The sequence below is a fragment of the Oncorhynchus gorbuscha genome, linkage group LG20 (assembly GCF_021184085.1).
Source record: "Oncorhynchus gorbuscha isolate QuinsamMale2020 ecotype Even-year linkage group LG20, OgorEven_v1.0, whole genome shotgun sequence".
In the NCBI taxonomy this organism is placed as follows: Eukaryota; Metazoa; Chordata; class Actinopteri; order Salmoniformes; family Salmonidae; genus Oncorhynchus; species Oncorhynchus gorbuscha.
The window spans coordinates 24,170,134-24,197,760 of record NC_060192.1 but is presented as its reverse complement, the minus strand read 5'-3'; the positions used below and the strand labels follow the sequence as shown (position 1 = coordinate 24,197,760).

General features: G+C 44.0%; 2 protein-coding genes across 3 annotated transcripts in view; both read right to left on the bottom strand.

Moving 5' to 3' along the window:
- Positions 1 to 5,405: 5,405 nt before the first annotated feature.
- LOC124007326 (transmembrane protein 88-like) lies at positions 5,406 to 15,922 on the bottom strand. Of its 2 annotated transcripts, none has more exons than XM_046317811.1 (3): positions 15,432 to 15,922; positions 6,517 to 6,902; positions 5,406 to 6,199 (listed from the first exon to the last, which is right to left on the bottom strand). In XM_046317811.1, exons 2-3 carry the CDS (start codon positions 6,889 to 6,891, stop codon positions 5,921 to 5,923), a joined length of 654 nt encoding a protein of 217 aa, XP_046173767.1. In that variant the 5' UTR covers positions 6,892 to 6,902; positions 15,432 to 15,922; the 3' UTR covers positions 5,406 to 5,920. The 2 variants fall into 2 exon arrangements, with proteins under 2 accessions (XP_046173767.1, XP_046173768.1); XM_046317812.1 differs by having other exon boundaries at positions 6,592 to 6,902.
- A 3,615-nt stretch (positions 15,923 to 19,537) lies between these two features.
- The window catches only part of LOC124006864 (lysine-specific demethylase 6B-like), a 10,917-nt gene continuing 2,827 nt past the window's right edge, over positions 19,538 to 27,627 (bottom strand). The window contains exons 5-16 of the mRNA XM_046317055.1: positions 26,108 to 26,234; positions 25,742 to 25,847; positions 25,424 to 25,629; positions 25,133 to 25,299; positions 24,948 to 25,016; positions 24,707 to 24,855; positions 24,501 to 24,615; positions 24,158 to 24,345; positions 23,847 to 23,988; positions 23,503 to 23,629; positions 21,359 to 21,535; positions 19,538 to 21,254 (exon numbers count right to left, since the gene is read on the bottom strand). Coding sequence (XP_046173011.1) covers positions 21,231 to 21,254; positions 21,359 to 21,535; positions 23,503 to 23,629; positions 23,847 to 23,988; positions 24,158 to 24,345; positions 24,501 to 24,615; positions 24,707 to 24,855; positions 24,948 to 25,016; positions 25,133 to 25,299; positions 25,424 to 25,629; positions 25,742 to 25,847; positions 26,108 to 26,234 — 1,597 coding nt within the window. The 3' untranslated portion in view covers positions 19,538 to 21,230. The remainder of the gene's footprint in view (positions 21,255 to 21,358; positions 21,536 to 23,502; positions 23,630 to 23,846; positions 23,989 to 24,157; positions 24,346 to 24,500; positions 24,616 to 24,706; positions 24,856 to 24,947; positions 25,017 to 25,132; positions 25,300 to 25,423; positions 25,630 to 25,741; positions 25,848 to 26,107; positions 26,235 to 27,627) is intronic.

Sequence of the window (27,627 nt, the reverse complement as noted above, 5' to 3'; positions counted from 1 at the left end):
AAGGACATTCAGAGACTTGTCCCGAAGCCACTCCTGCATTGTCTTGGTTGTGTGCTTAGGGTCGTTGTCCTGTTGGAAGGTGAACCTTTGTCTCAGTCTGAGGTCCTGAGCACTATGGAGCAGGTTTTCATCAAGGATCTCTCTGTACTTTGCTCTGTTTATCTTTGCGTCAATCCTGACTAGTCTCCCAGTCCCTGCCGCTGAAAAACATCCCCACAGCATGATGCTGCCACCACGCTGTTCGGTACCCTTTCTCAGATCGGTGCCTTGACACAATCCTGTATTGGAGCTCTACGGACATTTGTGTGCCTTTCCAAATCATGTCCAATCAAGTTATAGAAACATCTCAAGGATGATCAATGGAAACAGGATGCACCGGAGCTCAATTTCGAGTCTCATAGCAAAGGGTCTGAATACTTATGCAAGTAATGTATTTCAGTTTTTTTTTAAATCAATTTGCAAAAATGCCTAAAAACCTGTTTTCGCGTTGTCATTACAGGATATTGTGTGTTGATTAATGAGGATTTAAAAAAATGTAATCCATTTCAGAATAAGGCTACAAGGTAACAATATGTGGAAAAAGTAAAGGGGTCTGAATACTTTCCAAGTCACTAATATGTGTATTGCATAGTTATAACCCTTAGATAATATGGTTTCCATGTGTGCATATCTTTGTCTTATAGAACCACAACAATAAGATGCCAAGTAATTCACATTACCAGAATCATATAAACATCTTCAAAAGGAAACAGCTGTGTCTGTGAGTGGTGGTGACTATCAAAAGTACAGTGATGGGTCTCAACATCATGTTCTAACTGGACAGCACTATAGAGGACATAACCAAACCAATCAGTTATACAGTGGCTTCCGAAAGTATTCACCCCCCTTGGCATGACCTTTTTTGTTGCCTTACAACCAGGAATTAAAATATATTTTTTTAGGGGTTTGTATAATTTCATTTACACAACACACTTTGAAGATGCAAAATATTTTTTATTGTGAAACAAGCATGAAATAAGACAAAAAAAACTTGAGCGTACATAACTATTCACATCCCCAATGTCAATACTTTGTTGAGCCACCTTTTGCAGCAATTACAGCTGCCAGTCTCTTGGGGTATGTCTCTATATGCTTGACACATCTAGCCACTGGGATTTTTGCCCATTCTTCAAGGCAAAACTGCTCCAGCTCATTCAAGTTGGATGGGTTCAACTGGTGCACAGCAATCTTTAAGTCATCCCACAGATTTTCAATTGGATTGAAGTCTGGGCTTTGACTAGGTGATTCCAAGACATTTAAATGTTTCCCCTTAAACCACTTGAGTGTTGCTTTAGCAGTATGCTTAGGGTCATAGTCCTGCTGGAATGTGAACCTCCGTCCCAGTCTCAAATCTCTGGAAGACTGAAACAGGTTTCCCTTAAGAATTTCCCTGTATTTATCACTATCCATCGTTCCTTTAATTCTGACCAGTTTCCCAGTCTCTGCCAATGAAAAACATCCCAAAGCATGATGCTGCCACCACCGTGCTTCAACGTGGGGATGTTGTTCTCGGGGTGATGAGAGGTGTTAGGTTTGCGCCAGACATAGCGTTTTCCTTAATGGCCAAAAAGCTCAATTTTAGTTTCATCTGACCAGAGTACCTTCTTCCATATGTTTGGGGAGTCTCCCACATGCCTTTTGGAGAACACCAAACATGTTTGCTTATTTTTTTTCTTTAAGCACTGGCCACTCTTCCATAAAGCTCAGCTCTGTGGAGTGTACGGCTTAAAGTGGTCATATGTACAGATACTCCAATCTCCGCTGTGTAACTTTGCAGCTCCTTCAGGGTTGTCTTTGGTCTCTTTGTTGCCTCTCTGATTAATGCCCTCCTTGCCTGGTCTGTGGGTTTTTGTGGGCGGCTCTCAATTGGCAGGTTTGCTGTGGTGCCATATTCTTTCCATTTTTTAATAATGGATTTAATGGTGCTCTGTAGGATGTTCAATGTTTCTGATATTTGTTTTATTACCCAACCCTGATCTGTCATTCTCCACAACTTTGTCCCTGACCTGTTGGAGAGCTCCTTGGTCTTCATAGTGCCGCTTGCTTGGTGGTGCCCCTTGCTTAGTGGTGTTGCAGACTCTGGGGCCTTTCAGAACAGGTGTATATACAGTGGGGCAAAAAGTATTTTGTCAGCCACCAATTGTGCAAGTTCTCCTACTTAAAAAGATGAGAGGCCTGTAAATTTCATCATAGGTACACTTCAACTATGACAGGCAAAATGAGAAGAAAAAAAATCCAGAAAATCACATTGTAGGATTTTTAATGAATTTATTTGCAAATTATGGTGGAAAATAAGTATTTGGTCACCTACAAACAAGCAAGATTTCTGGCTCCTGTAACTTCTTCTTTAAGAGGCTCCTCTGTTCTCCACTCGTTACCTGTATTAATGGCACCTGTTTGAACTTGTTATCAGTATAAAAGACACCTGTCCACAACCTCAAACAGTCACACTCCAAACTCCACTATGGCCAAGACCAAAGAGCTGTCAAAGGACACCAGAAACAAAATTGTAGACCTGCACCAGGCTGGGAAGACTGGATCTGCAATAGGTAAGCAGCTTGGTTTGAAGAAATCAACTGTGGGAGCAATTATTAAGAAATGGAAGACATACAAGACCACTGATAATCTCCCTCGATCTGGGGCTCCACAGAAGATCAAATGATCACAAGAACGGTGAGCAAAAATCCCAGAACCACACAGGGGGACCTAGTGAATGACCTGCAGAGAGCTGGGACCAAAGTAACAAAGCCTACCATCAGTAACACACTACGCCGCCAGGGACTCAAATCCTGCAGAGCCAGACGTGTCCCCCTGCTTAAGCCAGTACATGTCCAGGCCCGTCTGAAGTTTGCTAGAGAGCATTAGGATGATCCAGAAGAAGATTGGGAGAATGTCATATAGTCAGATGAAACCAAAATAGAACTTTTCGGTAAAAACCCAACTCGTCGTGTTTGGAGGACAAAGAATGCTGAGTTGCATCCAAAGAACACCATACCTACTGTGAAGCATGGGGGTGGAAACATCATGCTTTGGGGCTGTTTTTCTGCAAAGGGACCAGGACGACTGATCCGTGTAAAGGAAAGAATGAATGGGGCCATGTATCGTAAGATTTTGAGTGAAAACCTCCTTCCATCAGCAAGGGCATTGAAGATGAAACGTGGCTGGATCTTTCAGCATGACAATGATCCCAAACACCCCGCCTGGGCAACGAAGGAGTGGCTTCGTAAGAAGCATTTCAAGGTCCTGGAGTGGCCTAGCCAGTCTCCAGATCTCAACCCTATAGAAAATCTTTGGAGGGAGTTGAAAGTCCGTGTTGCCCAGCAACAGCCCCAAAACATCACTGCTCTAGAGGAGATCTGCATGGAGGAATGGGCCAAAATACCAGCAACAGTGTGTGAAAACCTTGTGAAGACTTACAGAAAACAGTTGACCTCTGTCATTTCCAACAAAGGGTATATAACAAAGTATTGGGATAAATGTTGTTATTGACCAAATACTTATTTTCCACCATATTTTGCAAATACATTTATTAAAAATCCTACAATGTGATTTTCTGGATTTTTTTTCTCATTTTGTCTGTCATAGTTGAAGTGTACCTATGATGAAAATTACAGGCCTCCCATCTTTTCAAGTGGGAGAACTTGCACAATTGGTGGCTGACTAAATACTTTTTTGCCCCACTGTATACTGAGATCATGTGACAGATCATATGACACTTAGATTGCACATAAGTGGACTTGAACTAAGTATGTGACTTCTGAAGGTAATTTGTTGCACCAGATCTTATTTCATGAATTACATAAAATCCCAAACATGAAATCCATTCAAATTGCAGGTTGTAAAGCAACAAAATAGGAAAAACGCCAAGGGAGATGAATACTTTTGCAAGGCACTGTAAGTATATAGCGGGTGAGGGCATTCACAGCCAACAGCTCAGAGGGGAGAGGGCAAACGAACCAACCGTTTTTACGTGGTCCTTGTACCCGGATTTAGTGACCAACAGGATATTATTACCTTAATTTCTCTGGATTTTGTGACCAATAGTTTTTACAGCGTGTGTGTTTTCCTACATCCATTTCAGTTTGTGCCCTCAATTCTGACATAATTCTGGCCTAATGAGGCTATAAAGTGGGTTCCACATCAACGACCTCACATAGTCCAATCAATACAAAAGGTTATAACACCACAATACTAAATGGGAAAACTAAATATTGAAAACGCCAAGGACGTCTTGACGCTATTGAATAGTAAAAGTGGTTATAACTCACCTGGAAATCAAAGATCAAAACGGTATGAATTTATAGTGAGTTTTGTAGTGAGTTTGTTTCTTTAGAATTCTCCTAGAAATTGTCTAATTTGCTTCCGGTTTGATGTCTCGAGGCAGTCAGAGCTCATTCCCCTGACAAATGATGGTGTATAAGCAACCTGCCTTGTAGCGCGTCTGTCACTCTCCCTTTGATACAGCAAGAGCATGGAAATTTTCCACTGTCGACTCCGCGTCTTTAAATAGCTAATCCTTCAGCGTGTGGCCACAACACAAAACAAGCCTCCCTTGCCCTCTGACCCCGCCCATGCATTTACTGTATGCTTGTGTTGGCAACTTGGCATGGAAGTTAATAGATTTCCAGTGAATTGTTGCTGTGTTCTCTTACAGTGTTGGGGTATGGAAAGCCGATTTAACATATATTCATAGAATATTTGATATCAATAATTGTATTTTTTCATATCAATACTTGCATTTTTTATATCAATAATTTGAATTGTTGATATACGAAATTCTTGCCTACTTAACCCATATTTAATTTTATTTGAGCAAAAAAGTATAGTGTGTAGTTCCAGTAGTAAGTCGCTCTGGATAAGAGCGTCTGCTAAATGACTTAAATGTAAATGTAAATGTAGTCCTAGTTAGCTACACCACTACATGGCAAAAAATGTAATTCACTGCTGAAAACACTACAAAGATTTTAGTTAGCTCTACTACCAACAACAAGCTACTGCAAAATGTAGTTAAAAATGTAAATACATGTATTTCACTACTCCCCAACACTATTCCCTTTTTAACTGTTAAACAAGGACATGGTGATCCAATTGGCAAGGGATGCAATGTTAGTCAGTCAAGATGATGTGTTTACCCACACTATGTAAAACATTTTATTGTATCTCCACATGGTAACATTTTCTACAAATGTCATCATTCTATTCAATCCAGACAAGTGAATACAAGCAAACCCTTCCAGTTACTGAGTGAAGTTATGCTATAAAAGCGTTTTCATTCTGTATAACATATTTCTAAGATGTTCTTGCTTGGAATTAATATGTAATTACAACTTTGATTAAAGAGTCAACATTTGACAGCTGCCATATGGCATCAGAGAGATAGTAGCCTTGGTAACCAACAGGTTTGTGAGGTGATGTAATGGCAGTTGGAATCTCGTGCTCCACTAGAGGGAGATGTTGTCATATCATGCCAGAGAGAAACTGATTCACTTGTAGTTATTTCTAGAAGACAAAACACCTTTTCTGATAAAATGGAAATATTTTATTCTAAACAAACATCATTTATTAATAGTACAGGATAATTCAACATAAAAAAAAAAACATAATAACAAATAATTGCAGTGTAGTTAAGGTGGTATTTGATAGTACTTCATGTAGCATACTTATGTTTTTACAGCTTCACCTTTGCTCTCTGCAATCTACAAACCAGTGTATTGTAAGATCCACCTCCACACCTTCTTCCCTCCATGCTCAAGGTAGAAGTTGCCTCTATTTACAGATCTAGGATCAGATTACTTGATCCCCAATCCTAACCTTAACCTTAAGAGGGAAGAAAATGTTATCTGACCCTGCATCAGTGGTTAGGGTCAACATATCCCTCCCCTCACACCCACACACTGCCTTTGCCCTCCCCCTCTGAGGCCCCATGCTGGCCGCAGAAGCCTCCTCCACGTTGGCGCGAGGCAGGCAGGTTCTTGTAGACGGCCCTGCTGTAGGGGATGAAACAGAGGCCCAGCTGGAGGTGGCGGGCCAGGCGACAGTAGGCAGCCAGAGCCAGGACTAGGAGGGGGTTGACCAGGAAGAAGCCCACCACCAGCAGGGCCACACAGCCACCATCATCTAGCAGCTCTGAACAGTACAGGGACGTGCCATTGGGTTGCACCTGGGGACGAGAGGGACACACACACACACACACACACACACACACACACACACACACACACACACACACACACACACACACACACACACACACACACACACACACACACACACACACACACACACACACACACACACACACACACACACACACACACACACACACACACACACACACACACACTTTAAAACTACTCATTATGTGTCACACAGCAATGCTCAGGTCAGGACTCATGCTCTCTCTCCCTGTTTGTCTCTGACTCTCCCCTCTATCTCTTTCTGGCACACACAGACTTTCTTCCTGGATGTCAGTCTTACCGTAGAGTGACATAGAAAGCCAAACACAACCATGACCAGCGCTGGGGTCATGATGGTGCCGAACACGATACTGACCAGCGTACTGTTGACCAGCGCGATGATCAGGTTCTGAGCCGTCACCAGTACTGAGCACGCCCAGCAGTCCAGAGAGCCTCTCAGCTCCAGAGGGGCATCCGTAGCCCCCACCACGCTGCCCGCTACTGAGTACGGGGGTGGCACCACCACCCCTGACCCCCCCGTGGGCGACCCTGGCACAGAGGTCACAGAGCCTGTGTTCTGGAGGTGGAATTGCAGTGAAGACAGAGGTTCCCCATTGTTAATGTGATGCAGCTGGGTGATGCTGTTCTCCAGGGTCCGGTTCCTCGGCAGACTCATCCTCCCTAGGCCTTTGGGAAACAAAATGATTAGTGTTATTAATTCAGTAATTTATGTGTCTGTCATACAATCATCATTACTAGTGGTAGTGCAGTTAATTATGGGCCAAGTGGTATAGCGCAGGCCTGTTACTGCTCTTCTGTTAGGGAGCCTTATAGTGCTTGCAGTTACTACAGTGCCTTCAGAAAGTACTCACACCCCTTTACTTTTTCCACATTTTGTTGTTTTACAAAGTGGGATTCAAATGGATTTAATTGTCATCTTTTGTCAATGATCTACAGAAAATACTCTAATGTCAAAGTGGAAGAACATTTTTAACATTTGTATAAAAAAATATATGGAAATAAAACATGAATATTTCTTGATTAGATAAGTATTCAACCCCCTGAGTCAATACATCTGAGAATCACCTTTGGCAGCGATTACAGCTGTGAGTCTTTCTGGGTAAGTGTCACGCCCTGGTCGAAGTAATGTATGTTTGTCTTCATTTATTTGGTCAGGACAGGGTGTGACATGGGTTATTGTGGTGCGTTTTTGTCATGGGGTTTTGTGGGGTGCCGTCTCTTTTGTATTTGGCATACATCTACCCATTGCCGGCTTGTCTGAGGAGGCCTCTAGTGAGGCTTGTGTTTCAGTTCATGTGGAGTGGCAGGTGCGAGTGGGTCGCCAGGGCACGCATGATCTGTCCCATCGGGGAGGGAGGTAGGGGGGTACCACATTTCCCCTTCAAGCTGGACACAATTTTTGTTTCTTTCTTGTTAACAGAGCTTGCTCATCCAGTGATACACCCGTCCGGTTACCTCTTGCGGGTGTTCTTCTCGTATCAGGCGAGAAGCGTAATGGTGTGGTCTAACACGGGTCCTCTGTGGAACTCGGCACTTTGGTCATGCGGCCAAGTGGCTGCATGTGCACCCTGAGGTTGAAGTTGCCCGAGTAGGTTTAGATCACAGGCACCTGTACGAGGAGGTCAGAAAGGCAGGGAGGCCGGCACCTGTAGTGGGCATCTCGGAAGTGGTCTGGGAGGGAGTGCAGCGGGGTCTGGGCAACAGGCTCAAGGACCTGAATTGGTTGAGCCTCCATAAGTGCTTGCCGGTACGTTCCATCATATACTGGTATAGTTTGGTGCAATCCACCACCTGTCCAAGATCCTCTTGTGGCAGGGAGGAGACTGTGCACCATGTCTTTTGGGACTGTGCCTTTGCCGGAGTAGTATGGGCTAGGGCATGGGTGTTGTTAGGTTTGGTAAGGGGGGGATTTTGTATTGACGTGGGCCAGGTTAAAGAGAGGTGTAGGGAGAGCGAGAGGGACGGATAGGGACAGGTTTCTGCTCTGGCTTCTCATGAGTCTCTTTAAACAGGGGCTGTGGGAAGCCAGGCAGAACATGGTGAAGACAGGGAGAGATTGGGGGGTGGAAGGGATAGTGAGGAGGGTGGAAGGAGATTTGAGGGGGAGGATGAAGAGGGAGTAGAGGAAGTGGGGGCAGCATGCTGCTCAGGAGAGGTGGAAGGGGGGTTTAGGGCTGGGTGTCATTTAGATTTGTAAGGGGATAGATTAGGGACGGGGAGATAGGGAAAGGTATTTTGTAGGGTGACGGGGAGGGAAGATGCTCCCCTGAGGTTTTGTTTGGGGTTTATGTTTAGTTAAATTAGTTAAATTAAAATACCATTATTTGAGTATGTATAAAAATTATGAGTTGTAAAGAATGAATGGTATTGAAGATAAATGATTTTTTATAAAAATGTAAAAAAAGATAGGCTGTATAGGTTTTCACATTCCGTTTGTTGTTTTTGTATTGTTCGTGTTTTTTTCTCTTTATTAAAGATGTATCGAACTAACCACGCTGCATTTTGGTCCGACTCTCCTTTGACGGAAGAAAACCGTAACAGAATCACCCACCACACCAGGACCAAGCAGCGTGGTGACAGGCAGCGACAGCAGAAGCAGCGAAAGGAGGAATGGACATGGGAAGACGTTTTGGATGGCAAGGGTTGTTACACTTGGGAGGAGATACTGGCTGGAAGAGATCGCCTCCTATGGGAACAGTTGGAGGCACTTAGGAGAGCAGAGGCAGCTGGAGAGAGGAGCCGACGATACGAGGGAACACGGTTGGCAAGGAAGCCCGAAAGTCAGCACCCAAAATGTCTTGGGGTGGGGGGGCTCAGGGAGAGTGTGGCAGAGTCAGGGTTCAGACCTGAGCCAACTCCCCCTGTTTTGTGAGGAGCAGCGATCACAGGACTTCTGGACTTGGGAGGAGATATTGGAGGGAAAAGGACCCTGGGCACAGCCTGGTGAATATCGACGCCCCAAAGAAGAACTGGAGGCGGTAAAAGTGGAGAGGCGCTGGTATGAAGAGGCAGCACGGCGACGCGGATGGAAGCCCGAGAGTCAGCCCCAAAAATGTATTGGGGGGGGGGGGGGGCTCACAGGGCGTATGGCTACGCCAGGTAGGAGACCTGTGCAAACTTCCTGTGCTAACCGGGGGGCTAAAGAGACTGGGCAGGCACCGTGTTATGCTATGGAGTGCACGGTGTCTCCAGTGCGGGTGCATAGCCCGGTGCGGTACATACCAGCTCTTCGTATTGGCCGGGCTAGAGTGGGCATCGAGCCAGGTAAGGTTGGGCAGGCTTGGTGCTCAAGAGCTCCAGTGCGCCTGCACGGTCCGGTCTATCCAGTGCCACCTCCATGAATTGACAAAATGTCAGTCCTCCGTTCCCTCTCCTTAATAGAAGCACAGCCTCCCAGGCGGTTGGTGATCCTCCGTTCCCTCACACCAGTCCTCCGGTGGCAGCTCCCCGCACCAGGCTTCCTGTGCGTGTCCTCGGCCCAGTACCACCAGTGCCAGCACCACGCACCAGGCCTTCAGTGCGCTTCGCCTGTCTAGCGCTATCAGAGCCTTCCTCCTCTCCAGCACTGCCGGAGTCTCCCGCCTGTTCAGCGCAGCCAGAGCCTTCCTCCTCTACAGCGCTGCTGGAGTCTCCCGCCTGTTTAGCGCAGCCAGATCCTTCCTCCTCTACAGCGCTGCCGGAGCCTCCCGCCTGTTCAGCGCAGCCAGAGCCTTCCTCCTCTACAGCGCTGCTGGAGTCTCCTGCCTGTTCAGCGCAGCCAGAGCTGCCAGCCTACATGGAGCAGCCAGAGCTGTCAGTCTGCATGGAGCAGCCAGACCTGCCAGTCTGCATAGAGCTGCCAGTCTGCATAGAGCAGCCAGAGCTGCCAGTCTGCATGGAGATGCCAGTCTGCATAGAGCAGCCAGAGCTGCCAGTCTGCATGGAGCAGCCAGATCTGCCAGTCTGACATGGAGCAGCCAGAGCAGCTAGATCCGCCAGTCAGCCAGACTCTTCCAGATCTGCCAGTCAGCCAGACTCTTCCAGATCTGCCAGTCAGCCAGACTCTTCCAGATCTGCCAGTCAGCCAGACTCTTCCAGATCCGCCAGTCAACCAGACACTTCCAGATCCGCCAGTCAACCAGACACTTCCAGATCCGCCAGTCAACCAGACACTTCCAGATCCGCCAGTCAACCAGACACTTCCAGATCCGCCACTCAACCAGACTCTTCTAGATCCGCCAGCCAGCCAGGATCTGCCGGAGCCAACTACCTGCCTGAGCCTCCTCTCAGTGCTGAGCTTCCTCTCAGTGCTGGGCTTCCTCTCAGTGCTGGGCTTCCTCTCAGTGCTGAGCTTCTCCTCAGTGCTGAGCTTCCCCTCAGTCCCGAGCTTCCCCTCAGTCCCGAGCTTCCCCTCAGTCCCGAGCTTCCCCTCAGTCCCGAGCTTCCCCTCAGTCCTGAGCTGCCCCTCAGTCCCGAGCTGCCCCTCACTCCCGAGCTGCCCCTCAGTCCAGTGGGGTTCTGGGTGAGGACTACTAGGCCATGGTCGGCGGCGAGGGTGGACTATCCTAGGACGCGAGGGGGAGGAACTAAGACATTGATGGAGTGGGGTCCACGTCCCAAGCCGGAGCCGCCACCATGGACAGACGCCCACCCGGAACCTCCCTATTGTTTTGATGTGCGTCTGGGAGTCCGCACCTTAGGGGGGGGGGGTTCTGTCACGCCCTGGTCGAAGTAATGTATGTTTGTCTTCATTTATTTGGTCAGGCCAGGGTGTGACATGGGTTATTGTGGTGCGTTTTTGTCATGGGGTTTTTGTGGGGTGTCTAGCATAGTCTATGGTTGCCTGAGGCGGTTCTCAATCAGAGTCAGGTGATTAACGTTGTCTCTCATTGGGAACCATATTTAGGCAGCCATATTCTTTGAGTATTTTGTGGGTGATTGTTCCTGTCTCTGTGTTAGTTGTCACCAGATAGGCTGTATAGGTTTTCACATTCCGTTTGTTGTTTTTGTATTGTTCGTGTTTTTTCTCTTTATTAAAGATGTATCGAACTAACCACGCTGCATTTTGATCCGACTCTCCTTCGACGGAAGAAAACCGTAACAGTAAGTCTCTAAGAGCTTTGTACACCTGTATTGTACAGTACCTGGACATTATTATTAAAACAATTTGAGCATACCTATAAAATGATGCAGCCACCACCATGTTTAAAAATGTGAAGAGTGGTACTCAGTGATGTGTTATGTTTAGGGCAAATCCAACACAACGCTTTGTATTCAGTGCATAAAGTTCCTTTCTTTGCCACATTTTTTTGCAGTTTTACTTTAATGCCTTATTGCAAAGCAGATGCATGTTTTCTTCTGTACAGGCTTCCTTCTTTTCACTCTGTCAATTAGGTTAGTATTGTGGAGTAACTACAATGTTGTTGATCCATCCTCAGTTTTTTCCTATCACAGCCATTAAACTCTGTAACTGTTTTAAGTCAACATTGACATCATGGTGAAATCCCTGAGAGGTTTCCTTCCTCTCCGGCAACTGAGTTTGGAAGGCCACCTGTATCTTTGTAGTGACTGGGTCTATTGATACACCATCCAAAGTTTAATGAATAACTTCATCATGCTCAAACGGATATTCAATGTCTGCTTTTTAAAAACCCATCTACCAATAGCAGCCCTTCTTTGTGAGGCATTGGAAAACCTCCCTGGTCTTTGTGGTTGAATCTGTGTTTGAAATTCACTGTTCAACTGAGGGACCTTACAGATAATTATATGTGTGTGGTACAGAGATGAGGTCATTCAAAAATCATGTTAAAAACATTTACATTTAAGTCATTTAGCAGACGCTCTTATCCAGAGCGACTTACAAATTGGTGCGTTCACCTTATGACATCCAGTGGAGCAGCCACTTTACAATAGTGCATCTAAATCTTTTAAGGGGGGGGGGTGAGAAGGATTACTTTATCCTATTATTGCACACAGAGAGTATTACACTATTATTACACTATTATTGCACACAGAGAGAGTCCATGCAACTTTGTATATGACTTGTTAAGCACATTTTTACTCCTGAACTTATTTAGGCTTGCCATAACAAAGGGGATGAATTCTTATTGACTCAAGACATTTCATCTTTACATTTCTAATTCATTTGTAAAAATTTTAAAAACACAATTCCACTTTGACATTATGGGGTATTGTGTGTAGGCCTGCGACACAACATCTCAATTTAATCCATTTTAAATGCAGGCTGTAACACATCAAAATGTGGAAAAAGTCAAAGGGTATGAATACTTTCTGAAGGCACTGTACAGTTGTGGCAAAAAGTTAATAATAATTTCTGTGTAATTAATATTACCTGATTGAACTAATCATGTAAATGTAATTAACTAGATAGTCGGGCACCACAAAATAATATTTATAGAGCTGTTATCTTCCGAATAAACTCTTAAAGACCTAGTAATATTTTACATCAATAGCAGTCAACATTAATCGTCATCTTAATTCAGTCTCACCTGAAAGTTGCAAATTCTTAGTTATCTGCATGAACCCTGGCTAACAAGTTGAATCAGCAATACAAAATTGGGTTAAATGATTTATTTACTAAATACCTAACTAATCACACAGAATTACACGTACACATAATTAAATCATAACTTGATTACAAATTACATCATAAAGGAAAACGGCCCTAGCGGGCGGAACAGATATGACAGCTTCTTTCACCCAGCCCCTTTTCTTTTGTGTAAGTGAAAGAGCGGAAAGACTGAGGAACAAAGGGCGAAGCTGTGCTATCGTAAATACAGTATCTTATGCATTCTAAATTACCACCCATTTGGAAAAGGAAAATGTTTTCCGTTTCAGTGTTTGCACCATACGGGACTGTTTCGGTTTTCATTTATTCTCTTGTTCTTTTGTATTTAGTGTTTAGTTAATTCAACAAAATATGAACACGTACCACTCTGCACCTTGGTCCTCACCTTCTTCCTACGGCCATTACAAAAATATTTATTTTTCCATTCAGTCTTCATATGTACCAAGCAAAGAAGGGGGTGTATTAAAATCCTTCCAATAAAGTATTTTTTAATTTCTAAATTTAATTAGACAAGTCAGTTAAAACCTGTCTAGGAAAGGCGTTCTGCTAGCAGAACCCCACGACAACATTTTTTAGAAACATGTAACTTTCACACATTAACAAGTCCAATACAGCAAATGAAAGATAAACATCTTGTTAATCTACCCATGGTGTCCGATTTTCAAAAATGATTTACAGCGAAAGCACAACATATATTATTTAGCTCATAGCAAGTCAAAAAAACACACAGCCATTTTTCCAGCCAAAGATAGGAGTCACAAAAAGCAGAAATATAGATAAAATGAATCACTAACCTTTGATGATCTTCATCAGATGACACTCATAGGACATCATGTTACACAATACATGTATGTTTTGTTCGATAATGTGCATATTTCTATAAAAAATCTCAGTTTACATTGACGCGTTACATGCAGTAATGTTTTGATTCCAAAACATCCGGTGATTTTGCAGAAATACTCATAATAAACATTGATAAAAGATGCAAGTGTTATTCACAGAATTAAAGATAGACTTATCCTCTATTCAACCCCTGTGTCAGGGCACTCAGTACCCAATTCAGCCAAAGAAAACTCCGCCATTTTGGAGTCAACATTAGTTCGAAAAAACACTATAAACACTATAGAAACACTATAAATATTCACTTACCTTTGATGATCTTCATCAGAAGGCACTCCCAGGAATCCCAGTTTGACAATAAATTTGTTCCACAAAGTTCCATAGAGCCCATCATTTAGCCACTTGTTGTTAGCGTGTTCAGACCAGTAATCTATCTTCATGAGGCGCGAGCACTTCCTCCAGACAAAAAGTCAAAAAATTCCGTTACAGATCGTAGAAACAAGGCTCTCTGCCAGACCACTCACTAAAATAGTTCTTATGAGCCCCTCCTTTATAGTAGAATCCTAAAATCAATATCTGAAGACTGTGACATCTAGAGAAGACAGGCTATGTGCACACTGCCCACAAAATAAGGTGGAAACTGAGCTGCACTTCCTAACCTCCTGTCCAATGTATGACCATATTAGAGACACATATTTCCCTCAGATTACACAGATTCACAAAGAATTCGAAAACAAACCCAATTTTGATAAACTCCCATATCTATTATGGGTGAAATTCCACAGTGTGCAATCACAGCAGCAAGATTTGTGACCTGTTGCCACAAGAAAAGGGCAACCAGTGAAGAACAAACACCATTGTAAATACAACCCATATTTATGCTTATTTATTTTCCCTTGTGTATCCTTAACCATTTGTACATTGTTGCAACACGGTATATATACGTAATATGACATCTGTAATGTCTTTAGTGTTTTGAAACTTCTGTATGTGTAATGTTTACTGTAAATTGTTTATTTAACTTTTGTATATTATCTACCTCACTTGCTTTGGCAATGTTAACACATGTTTCCCATGCCAATAAAGCCCCTTGAATTGAATTGACATCTAGTGGAAGCCCTAGGAAGTGCAAGCACATTCATATCTAACAGGGATTTCAATAGGCACTGTTTTGAAAATCGATTTCTCACTTCCTGTTTGGATTTCTTCTCAGGTTTTTGTCTGCCATATGAGTTTTGTTATACTCACAGACATCATTCAAACAGTTTTAGAAACTTCAGAGTGATTTCCATCCAATACTAATAATAATATGCATATATTAGCATCTGGGACAGAGTAGGAGGTAGTTCAGTTTGGGCACGCTATTCATCCAAAAATGAAAATGCTGCCCCCTATTCCAAAAAAAGATGACCTACCCCGGCCAAACCCTAACTCAGACGACACTGGGCCAATTGTGCACCGCCCCATGGGACTCCCGATCACAACCGGTTGTGATACAGCCTGGAATAGAACCAGGGTCTGTAGTGACACCTCCAGCACTGAGGTGCAGTGCCTTAGACTGATGCGCCACTCATGAGCCCAAAAGGTTAGTCAACGTCTTGGTAATACAATACAAAATGCTAAACTTCTCATCACACCCAAACTCCAATTAAACATGCTCTAGAAGCAATAACCCTATGAGCTGGAAAAAAGTTGACTATGATCTTTGTTAGGATGTTTAGTTTGAGTTTCCATGTCCCTCCATACCTGGACACCCATAACGATTACAATGAGATGTGTTTACTCACTGTGTGATTGGTGGAGCAGTTCTGAGGATTTGTCTCACTGTCTCTCAACTCTCACAGTAGCAGTAAGAGAAGATGTGAATACACTCTATTCTTTAACCTGTCTTCCTTCTCTGAGAATGGAGAAGAAGAGGTAGGTCTCCACCACATGAACATCCAGATCCTGAGGTCAGACTGATGACATTGACCAGGTGGAGGTTTATACCCTGAGGATGAGAGTTTAGACCTTCGTCATTCTCTGATATATCCTGGTGTTTCTGAAACTCCAGGTATTCAGCAGATGCTTTGTGTCTGCAAAGGTCTCAGTCGGTGTCACTCTCTTGCCCCTTTGCTTTGTGTTAAATTCTACGCTCTGCACAGTTAAGGCAAATATTGCTTTTCTGCTAGGCTCTGGCTCTTCCTTTCCTGCCGTGCTGTTTCCTCACTTTCATTCCAGTTTGGTTAGTCACTGAGTCTCCCCCCTGTCCCCCCCTGCCTCCTGTCTGTCTCTCCTCTGTTTCCTATCTGTCTCCTCTCTTCTGGGTGTGTGTCTGTGGGCTGCTGTGGTGCTGGTGGGTACAGAGAGGCAGCTGGGGAGTGTTTGACGTTGGTGATGGTATTTGGAAAGGGCGGGGAAACAGGAGGGTTTACACTGATAACCCTTGGACTCAGTGGGGAGAGAGGGGGTAGGGATGGGAAGGAAGGGGGAGCGAGAGGTTAGGGAGGGGAGGGAAGGGCGAGCGAAGGGGTAGGGAGGGAATGGAGGGAAGGGAGGAGAGAGGGGGAGAAAGTGTTTATCTGAATAGATAAGGAGACAGGTGAGAGTTGCCAAAACTCTTGCAGTCACTAGAACCACTAACCACTACCTCCTGCTGCAGTTACTACAACTGTGAACCACAACCTTCTGCTGCAGTCACTACAACCACTCACCACTACCTCCTGCTGCAGTCACTACAACTGTGAACCACAACCTTCTGCTGCAGTCACTACAACCACTCACCACTACCTTCTGCTGCAGTCACTACAATCACTCGCCACTACATTCTGCTGCAGTCACTACAACCACTCACCACTACCTTCTGCTGCAGTTACTACATCCACTAACCACTACCTTCTGCTGCAGTTACTACAATCGCTAACCACTACCTTCTGCTGCAGTCACTACAACCACTAACCAATACCTTCTGCTGCAGTCACTATAACCACTCACCACTACCTTCTGCTGTAGTCATTACAATCACTAGCTACGACCTTCTGCTGCCATTACTACATCCTCTAGCTACTACCTCATGCATAAAAAAAGAAGAATTTGATTATTAAATGTCTTAAACACAAGAGAACAAACAGAGTGGAACATTCTGAACCTACATTTTGGTAAATGTAAGCATTTCAAAGAATGTATTTGTAATATTGTGAGATGGTAATAAGATGGAAAGAGAAAGGGGGATACAGTGCCTTGCGAAAGTATTCGGCCCCTTGAACTTTGCGAACTTTTGCCACATTTCAGGCTTCAAAGATAAAGATATAAAACTGTATTTTTTTGTGAAGAATCAACAACAAGTGGGACACAATCATGAAGTGGAACGACATTTATTGCATATTTCAAACTTTTTTAACAAATCAAAAACTGAAAAATTGGGCGTGCAAAACAAAGTGGAAATGTGGATGGGGAGGAACAAAGTGATGTTGCGGGAGAAGGAGAGGTTCGCCAGACTGATAAGAGACCAGTGGGGGTTTAGTTTAAAGGGGGAAAATGGTTATTTTTTTTATTTTTTCCCCCTGTTCTTTTATCAGAGTCAGAGCAAGTGTGTTTTATTGACTTATTTCTTAAAAGGGCAGATAGGCGTTCTCTCTGGAGATAGAGGGGGTGATTGGATGAAGGAGGGACTAAAGAAGTAGAAAGAGGGGTGATTTAAAAAAGCCTTTAGGAGTGTGGAAGACCAGCCAGACCAGGAATGTAGGGGGAAATCCTGAGAGGATTCAGAGAATAATGGAGATGTATGTTGTCCCTCTGTTCGATGTGTAGCTGCTATTACCTCAGTGCTGCAGCCCTCCTCTAGGAGTGTGTGTGTGTCTGTGTCTGTGTCTGTGTCAGAGAGAGAGAGAGAGAGACTTACAGTGGGACCGAAATGATTGACACCCTTAATAAAGATGAGCAATAATGACTGTATAAAATAAATAATTTTACTGAGCTATATTGTATGCTATAAAAAATAACAGACAAGGGCCCCAGGACCAGTGAAAGCAAAATGGCCCCATAGCATCAAAGATCCACCACCATATTTTACAGTATGTATGGGGTTATTGTCTGCTCCTGTATTCTGATTTCGTGGCCAAAGAGCATAATAATCATGTCATCCAACAAATCTAAATGCCTGGAGTTTGCTAAATGCCTGGAGTTTGCTAAATGCCTGGAGTTTGCTAAAATGCACTGGCGCAGATTGGAAACGGTGTGTTGGTCAGATGACGTGAAGATACAGCTCTTCAGCGACACACACCAGTGGTGGGTTTGGCATTGAAATGAGAATGAACCCAATATACCTACTGTAAATAGTGGTGGATCTTTAATGTTATGGGGCGATTTTGGTTCCACTGGTCCTTGCTAAGGTAAATGTAATATTTGTGTTGTGGAGAAATGACCAGGCAGGAGACGGGAGTACAGTTAGTTTTCGTTTAGTCAAAACCCCTCGTGCTCTACAGTTCCCGGCACCCCAGTGCGCATGTGCATTTCCTATTAGGTGTAGTAACGTAACACTGCCGTAATGCATTACTGCTTAGTAACAGCACAGTAACTAATATAAGCAGATGTAGATCCCAGATACTACAGTAAACAGCATCATAAACTCTACCACGCTTCTCACAGGAGGCTGAAATTTGGCCTCAAGTGGATCTTCCAGCAAGACAATATCCACAATGCACACATCAAAATCCGCAAAGAAATGTTTCAATGGTCACAAAATCTAAATGTTACAATGGGAATCTCAGTCTCTGGACTTGAAATCCATTAAAAACACGTGGTTTGATTTTAAGAGGATGGTCCATAAGCACAGACAAAGGATATCAAGGACCTGGAAAGATTCTGTATGGAGGAATAGTCTAAGATCCATCCCAATGTGTTCTCCAAAAGGCTCAGTACTGTTATCCTCGGAAGGTGAGGTATTGAAAGGTATTGAAAGCAGGGGTGTCAATCATTTTTACCCTTATATTATTTCAAAAAAATTAGATCACATGTTAAACAAAATCTCTTTCTCTGAGTATAAGATAATCACATTTCCAAATATGTGTGAGCATACAATATAGCTTAGTATTTAAGTTATTTATTTTATACTGTCATTTTTGCTCATCTTCATCAAGGGAGTTAATCATTTTGGACCCTACTGTATGTGTATGATGAAGAACTAGAGCAGGGGTGTCAAACTCATTCCACGATGGGCCTAGTGTCTGCAGGTTTTAGGCTTTTCCTTTCAATTAAGACGACCAGGTGTGGGGAGTTGTGACCTTAATTCATCCGTCAAGTGCAACAGAAGAATGAAAACCTGCTGACACCCGGCCCTCCGTGGAATGATTTTGACACCTGTGGTTTAGAGGGTTGTTAGAGGTGGAAGGCCAGTCTTCCTGTCCTTGGAACCAGGATATCCACTGCTCTATCCGTTTCTCTAGGATGAAGTGTCCCTGCATCCTCTTTAAACAAGAGCTGTTTTATTCCCATGCCCGTAACAAAGAAAAAAATGGACATTGGCAAAACACAGCAGGATTAGTGGGGGAGAGAAATCTTTACCAGCATGTTAGTAACATTCTCTTCCTTAGTAACTGGGAATAAACCCTTTCAAGTTGCTCTAAATTCACCAGTAATCTAAACACTAACATTCTGTGTGTAATGGAGGACATTATGGTTGATGTACTGTAATAAAACAGGCAAAGCGCAGGAAGAGAAGAATGATATGACAGAAGAAATGATGGGTGGCTAGGCATTAACATCAGCAGGGAATGAAGAGTGGGGTAGATTCTAGGGATGAAATAAATCTCCCTCCATTGAAATGTTTCTCTAAGATAAGTTACCAGCTCAGACACAATACTCAAAACCTATCCAGGCCTCTCATCAAGGCAGCTACACAAATTCGATGACAATAAACATTTCTCAAAACATTTTATTGTATCAATAATACTCACAATAATGTCACAGAAAAAAATCACAGAGTGTTTAAGAAAGGTCTGGTCTATGTAAGATATTTTTGTATTATGTTTTAAAACAGCACAGCTTCAAATAAAAACAGTCAGTGGATGAGGAGCAAGACTACAGCCTTGAAATTATACTCATGAGGACAGAACACTGAAGGAACCCAAACCTCACTACACATCAGTCTCATTTAAATGTGGCTAAAACTACAACTACTGCCAATCACAAATGCTTCACAATTTTATGAATTTCGTACAATGCAAAAAGTTGAAAAAGGTATTGTGTTTATCAGTTAGATACAGTACAAAGACATCATTCTATTAGTTTACCGGTAAATTTGTAATGACGCGGTTCTAAGCACCATCCTGTCGGTTGAAGTTATATTCATTGACTTCTATTCATAGATCATTTATACACAGTTAATGAGGAGGTGACGAGGCAAGAGGGGGTTGAGCACCATGAAAATCCAACCTCCCCCCTGTTTGCTCTTCCCGTCCACCCACAATAGGAAACGTTAAAAATATCTGGTGTCCCCAGAGAAGCACCATCAATATGCAATAAATACATTTAAGAAAACAAACATATACAGGTATAAATAAAGTCACAATTTACAATTCTTCATTTTCTCTGTAACCCAGAAAAGGAGATAGCAACCAAAAAAAGAGGTAAAAAAACTGGGAGAATGATCCCATTAGAAAAAGAAAAAGATAAAAGGGATCTTCTGTAGGGCGAATTGTAGCAATCACATCTCTCTCTACCAAACATTATTTAGGATTATTATGCAAAAACTAAAATCACATTAAAACACACCAGATTTCCAACCAAGAGTGAAACCAGATTCGTCCTCTAGTTCTAGTTAACCCGTATTTCAGAGAAATTTTGACAATTTCTTAAATGAATATTCCTAACGCTTTAGAAAGTTGTGCCTGCATGTTTGATTTTCTAATTTCCTTTCATCTAAATACAGTTCACAAGGCCAATGTGGTGTACCTTTAGGCTGGTAAAACTTTTGAAATATCTAGGTCAGAATAAATACAATGGAAATAGCACCCCAAAGAGTATACAGACAGGAATGACAAATGTCAGAGTTCACCTGAATAGAAAACCAAACCAAAACAATGGGATTTCAATGAGACTATCAGCTACTTTGCTTGTGAAGCAATTCCCCTGCTGTTACCATAGCAATATGGTAAATTCATGGACATAGAATAACTAGATTGGTGTAAAAAAGTTCCATTGGATTTGCATAAAAGTACCTGAATTAATGCACCATATACCGGCTACTTGACGCTTTTGAATCACAGCAGTGTCCGTTTTAATTAAGACCTGATTTCCAGTGCTAACAATGTTCACATTTTCTGTAGTTGTCTGACATGTTTAATTAACAAATAGTAGTACCAGTCTAGTCATTCTATCTCAAGACTCAAGTCCAATCAGCAGCTGGTAGGAGGGGAAGACAACAGTGAGCTGGAATTCAATTGGCTGATGGCTGATGGCAGATATCTTATTGTGATGTAAACAATACTGAGTAAACATGGTTGGCTGTTCACCAAGTGTTAGCAGTAGTAGTATTCCTTGAAGACAACGTCTGTGCTGCCACTAAGTAGGAGCTTTGGTTATGGCTGCCAGACAACAGGGAGGATGCTTCACTTGGAGCAGGGTGATGGAGTCTGGAGAGAGAAAGAGGAAGAAAGAGACAGAAAGGGGGGTAAATATGATGGACATAACTTCATAGCACATAGAAAACTTGTGTGTGTGTGTGTGTGTGTCTCACCACACAGATGCTGTCATAGGTTCTCATCAGCTCCTCCATGCAGTACTGCTCCAGCACCACTACTCCTGCCAGCGAGGGGCTCTTGGACACGGTCCGGGCACAGTCCTCACAGTGCACCATGTAGGTCTTCCTGCTGCCAGACTCACTAGTTACAAACAGCAGGTCAAACACCTCCACCTGCACACAGACACAACACAATCACTCACTGCAGAAATAACCAAAGGCATTCACCAACACTCTGTTGGTAAGATGCTCGAGTCATGGTAGTTCATAGCAGGTCTGATACAGGCATACACCAACACTCTGTTGGTAAGATGCTCGAGTCATGGTAGTTCATAGCAGGTCTGATACCGGCATACACCAACACTCTGTTGGTAAGATGCTCGAGTCATGGTAGTTCATAGCAGGTCTGATACCGGCATACACCAACACTCTGTTGGTAAGATGCTCGAGTCATGGTAGTTCATAGCAGGTCTGATACCGGCATACACCAACACTCTGTTGGTAAGATGCTCGAGTCATGGTAGTTCATAGCAGGTCTGATACCGGCATACACCAACACTCTGTTGGTAAGATGCTCGAGTCATGGTAGTTCATAGCAGGTCTGATACCGGCATACACCAACACTCTGTTGGTAAGATGCTCGAGTCATGGTAGTTCATAGCAGGTCTGATACCGGCATACACCAACACTCTGTTGGTAAGATGCTCGAGTCATGGTAGTTCATAGCAGGTCTGATACCGGCATACACCAACACTCTGTTGGTAAGATGCTCGAGTCATGGTAGTTCATAGCAGGTCTGATACAGGCATACACCAACACTCTGTTGGTAAGATGCTCGAGTCATGGTAGTTCATAGCAGGTCTGATACCGGCATACACCAACACTCTGTTGGTAAGATGCTCGAGTCATGGTAGTTCATAGCAGGTCTGATACTGGCATACACCAACACTCTGTTGGTAAGATGCTCGAGTCATGGTAGTTCATAGCAGGTCTGATACAGGCATACACCAACACTCTGTTGGTAAGATGCTCGAGTCATGGTAGTTCATAGCAGGTCTGATACAGGCATACACCAACACTCTGTTGGTAAGATGCTCGAGTCATGGTAGTTCATAGCAGGTCTGATACCGGCATACACCAACACTCTGTTGGTAAGATGCTCGAGTCATGGTAGTTCATAGCAGGTCTGATACAGGCATACACCAACACTCTGTTGGTAAGATGCTCGAGTCATGGTAGTTCATAGCAGGTCTGATACAGGCATACACCAACACTCTGTTGGTAAGATGCTCGAGTCATGGTAGTTCATAGCAGGTCTGATACAGGCATACACCAACACTCTGTTGGTAAGATGCTCGAGTCATGGTAGTTCATAGCAGGTCTGATACAGGCATACACCAACACTCTGTTGGTAAGATGCTCGAGTCATGGTAGTTCATAGCAGGTCTGATACAGGCATACACCAACACTCTGTTGGTAAGATGCTCGGGTCATGGTAGTTCATAGCAGGTCTGATACAGGCATACACCAACACTCTGTTGGTAAGATGCTCGGGTCATGGTAGTTCATAGCAGGTCTGATACAGGCATACACCAACACTCTGTTGGTAAGATGCTCGAGTCATGGTAGTTCATAGCAGGTCTGATACCGGCATACACCAACACTCTGTTGGTAAGATGCTCGAGTCAGGGTAGTTCATAGCAGGTCTGATACAGGCATACACCAACACTCTGTTGGTAAGATGCTCGAGTCATGGTAGTTCATAGCAGGTCTGATACAGGCATACACCAACACTCTGTTGGTAAGATGCTCGAGTCATGGTAGTTCATAGCAGGTCTGATACAGGCATACACCAACACTCTGTTGGTAAGATGCTCGGGTCATGGTAGTTCATAGCAGGTCTGATACAGGCATACACCAACACTCTGTTGGTAAGATGCTCGAGTCATGGTAGTTCATAGCAGGTCTGATACAGGCATACACCAACACTCTGTTGGTAAGATGCTCGAGTCATGGTAGTTCATAGCAGGTCTGATACAGGCATACACCAACACTCTGTTGGTAAGATGCTCGGGTCATGGTAGTTCATAGCAGGTGGGCGGATACAATCATACATCCACAGGCTGTTGAGAGGGACTTACGTCACACTCGTTGCAGTAGTAGGCTGGTTCGTCCTTCACACGGCTCTGATAAGAGATCTTCTTCCCTGCAGCAACCAGCTGGTCTCTCAGAATCTGAATGTGCTTAATGGACTGTAGGAGACAATGTCTGAGAGAGAGAGAGAGAGAGAGAGGTAAGGTGTAGCAAGAAACAGACATTCATACTAGATAGATGACGAGGGACATTTACACACACACACACACACACACACACACACACACACACACACACACACACACACACACACACACACACACACACACACACACACACACACACACACACACACACACACACACACACACACACACACACACACACACACTTGACCATCTTGTAGGTTTCTTGGTCGGTGATCTTGATAGTGCGGGCTACATTCCAGGTGACATGGATCATCGGAACGATGGACTTGACCTTCTTGACCTCATTCCACTCAAAACGCTCCAGAGCCAGTTGATACTGGTATGCTGCAAGGGCAAAGACGACACACACATACTTATTAGTAGAAAAGCACACAAAAGGATTTTGATATTAATTTGACTGAGATAAAGGATAGTGTAGATACAGTAGCTGCACTGTGTATGACCCAGCTCCCATTTCCTATCTATGTCCTGCTGGACACTGCTAGTAACTCACAGTTGAGAGGTCCCACGTTCCAGGCGATGTTGTTGCACCAGCCCACAGCCTGCACCCAGTGGACGGACCCTGCGTTGATCCACACCAGGTCCCCTGGTCTCTGGATGAAGCGGTACACTGGGATGTTGGAGCAGTACAGGTCCTCCAGAACAGGCCACCAGGACCCAGTCAGGTAGTCTACTCCATACCTGACGGAGGGAGTAGAGATGGTAACAAAGTGGTGGTTGCTGGTTCAAATCCCCTTTTGAGTCACTGTTGTTATTCCTTTCAATGAGCAGAACAGCTCAAAATGCTTAACTAATTTGAAAACAGACCCTCACACGAAAACAGAACCATGACTCACTTCTCACAGAAGTTGTTGATGTGCTCCCAGTAGTGTTCATGGACTGCAAACCACTCGCAATCCCCCGGCCCAATGTTAATGTTCACTGAGCAGAAGTTATTATTCTCCTGGTGGCCTGAAAACAGACATACAGACATATTTAAGCCAATGGAACAGAGACATGTAATATGCACATAAACACACACCAATATAACTCAGACACTGACCAGGTGTACGGCTGCCGGGGACCTTCATGTAGAGCTGGACGGTGTTCATGCCCAGGATGGTGTGTCCCACGTGGCTCAGCATGTTTCCATTGTACTCCACACGCATGAAGGCTGGTAGCTTCAGCAGCTCCTGCAGCTGGGGCTTCCACCTGGGAACACATGCCAAACACTTAACACTTCCTCTCTAATGGTGTCCTTAGCCCCGTCTCAAACAATCAACCACATGTAAAGCTAATCTCACCTCTTAGGATCAGAGATGTCGATATTGGTGCCGAATTTGATAATCTTCCCAGTTGATTTCGCCTCCGGCCTATAGGAAAGAGGAAGTGTCTTTAATAACGGCAGAACATTGTTTTGATTAAAAGTATTGTATTTGATTTCATAAGGAGTTGACTGCACAGTATGCTGTGGATACTATGAGGTGACCTGAGTGTGTTAGCAATAGGGGTAGGGCCAACTTTGGTAGGAGTTGCTTTGCTAGTAACCACAGTAGGGCTGGTTTTGCTGGTGCCAGATGCAGTGTTGGTTGATGGGTCAGAAGACAGAGTCTTCTTCTCTTCATCCTCATCCTCATCCTCACTGTCCTTCTCCTCCTGTAGACACATTTAGGCACATGAACTTAGCTGGGCAAAGAGAGGAAGTGGGGAGGGGGGCGGGTATATGTAAGCATTATGTGTTTCTGTGTGTGATACTTGTGTGTGTGTGTTCATCCACAACCTGGAGGCTTTCCTGGAAGCTGGAGGCCTGGTACGCAGCGTACTTGGCGATGGTGGTGTGTGAGCGGCTGCTCTCGCAGGGCCAGGTCTGAGCTGAACCAGTAGCGTCCCAGTTCTCATCAGCAGGCTGCTGTACCTGGGTCCTCACCTCCACAGCATGCTCTGCATTGGCCTCCACCAGAGACTTAGTGGAGAACAGACCCAGGTCTGACAGAGAGGGAGGGAGAGGAAAGAGACACAAAAGTATAGTGAGTAGATGATAAATTATGTTGATGTTTTAACGTTTAGCCCTGTGAAAAATTGAAATGTGCAAACTCACTGAGTCGTAGTGATCCAGCCAGGCCTCTGATGACAGTGACAGGGTTCTTGGGGTCGGTACAGAATTGGAGGAGGACTGGGGAGAAGGCATCTCTCTTACTCTCCAACTGGACACAGACACACAGGACAACACAGGAATACATCAACTGGGCATTGCACAAATACAGAACTGATACAGGAGTAATGGATATGAGAATGAAGAAGAAAAGAGGGGGGAAAAAGAAGAAGAAGATTACTTTATGGTCATAAGACGTAGAGCTGCATGTCTTTTTGTTGTTGCTTTAACACCCCCCCCCAAAGACACCCACACAGGCAGGTTGGTGCATAGGGTCAGCCGCAGTGCAGCGCCCCCAGAGTGTGGACTCACATAGATGCTTGGTGTGGGGGGGTTGAGCTTCTCTCGTGGGATGGGTGTGTTGGTGCTAAGGACAGGCTTGACAGAGAAAGCAGGGAGCAGATAGGACTCCCGAAACTTCCCGTTCACCTTCGCCCCCCTAAACAGACAGAGAAAGAGACAGATGAAGTGGGAGAATTCAATAAGATTGAATTAAATACACTTTTCATTGTTTTGTGCCACCACCTCTCTTCCTCCAATGAAATGTCTTGGTAGTAAATATACAGTACCAGTCAAAAGTTTGGACACACCAATTCATTCAATGGTTTTTCTTTCTTAAAAAAAAAAACTATTTTCTACATTTTAGAATAACACTGAAGACATCAAAACTATGAAATAACAAATATGGAATCATGTAGTAACCAAAAAAGTGTTAAACAAATATGTGTCAAAATATATTTTAGATTTTAGATACTTCAAAGTGACAGCTTTGCACACTTGGCATTCTCACAACCAGCTTCATGAGGTAGTCACCTGGAATGCATGTCAATTATTAGGCGTGCCTTGTTAAAAGTTCATTCGTGTAATTTCTTTCCTTCTTAATGCGTTTGAGCCAATCTGTTGCGTTGTGACAAGGTAGGGGTAGTATTCAGAAGACAGCCCTACTTGGTAAAAGACAAAGTTCTATTATGGCAAGGACAGCTCAAATAAGCAAAGAGAAATGACAGTCCATCATTACTTTAAGACATGAAGGTCAGTCAATACGGAAAATGTCAAGAGCTTTGGATGTTACTTCAAGTGCAGTCGCAAAAACCATCAAGCGCTATGATGAAACTGGCTCTCACGAGGACCGCCACAGGAAAGGAAGACCCAGAGTTACCTCTGCGGCAGAGGGTAAGTTCATTACAGTACGTAACTGCACCTCAGATTGCAGCCCAAATAAATGCTTCACAGAGTTTAAGTAACAGACACATCTCAACATCAACTATTCAGAGGAGACTGTGTGAATCAGGCCTTCATTGTCAAATTGCTGCAAAGAAACCACTACTAAAGGAAACCAATAGTAAGAAGAGACTTGCTTGGGCCAAGGAACACTAGCAATGGACACTAGACTGGTGGAAATCTGTCCTTTGGTCTGATGAGTCATATTAGAGAGATTTTTGGTTCCATTTTTGTGAGACGCAGAGTAGGGGAATGGTTGATCTCCGCATGTGTGGTTCCCACCGTGAAGCATGGAGGTGGTGGTGTGATGGTGTTTTGCTGGAGACACTCTCAGTGATTTATTTAGAATTCAAGGCGTACTTAACCAGCATGGCTACCACAGCATTCTGCAGCGATACACCATCCCATCTGGTTTGCACTTAGTGGGACTATCATTTGTTTTTCAGCAGGACAATAACCCAAAACACACTTCCAGGCTGTGTAAGGGCTATTTGACCAAGAAGGAGAGTGATGGTGCTGCATCAGATGACCTGGTCTCCACAATCACCTGGCCTCAACCCTATTGAGATGGTTTGTGATGAGTTGGAGCGAAGAGTGAAGGAAAAGCAGCC

Coding starts and splice junctions, on each gene's coding strand:
- LOC124007326 (XM_046317811.1), bottom strand. CDS start 6,891: ATGAGTCTGCCGAGGAACCGGACCCTGGAGAACAGCATCACCCAGCTG. Junction 6,200..6,516: donor GCTTTCTATGTCACTCTACG/GTAAGACTGACA, acceptor TCTCGTCCCCAG/GTGCAACCCAATGGCACGTC.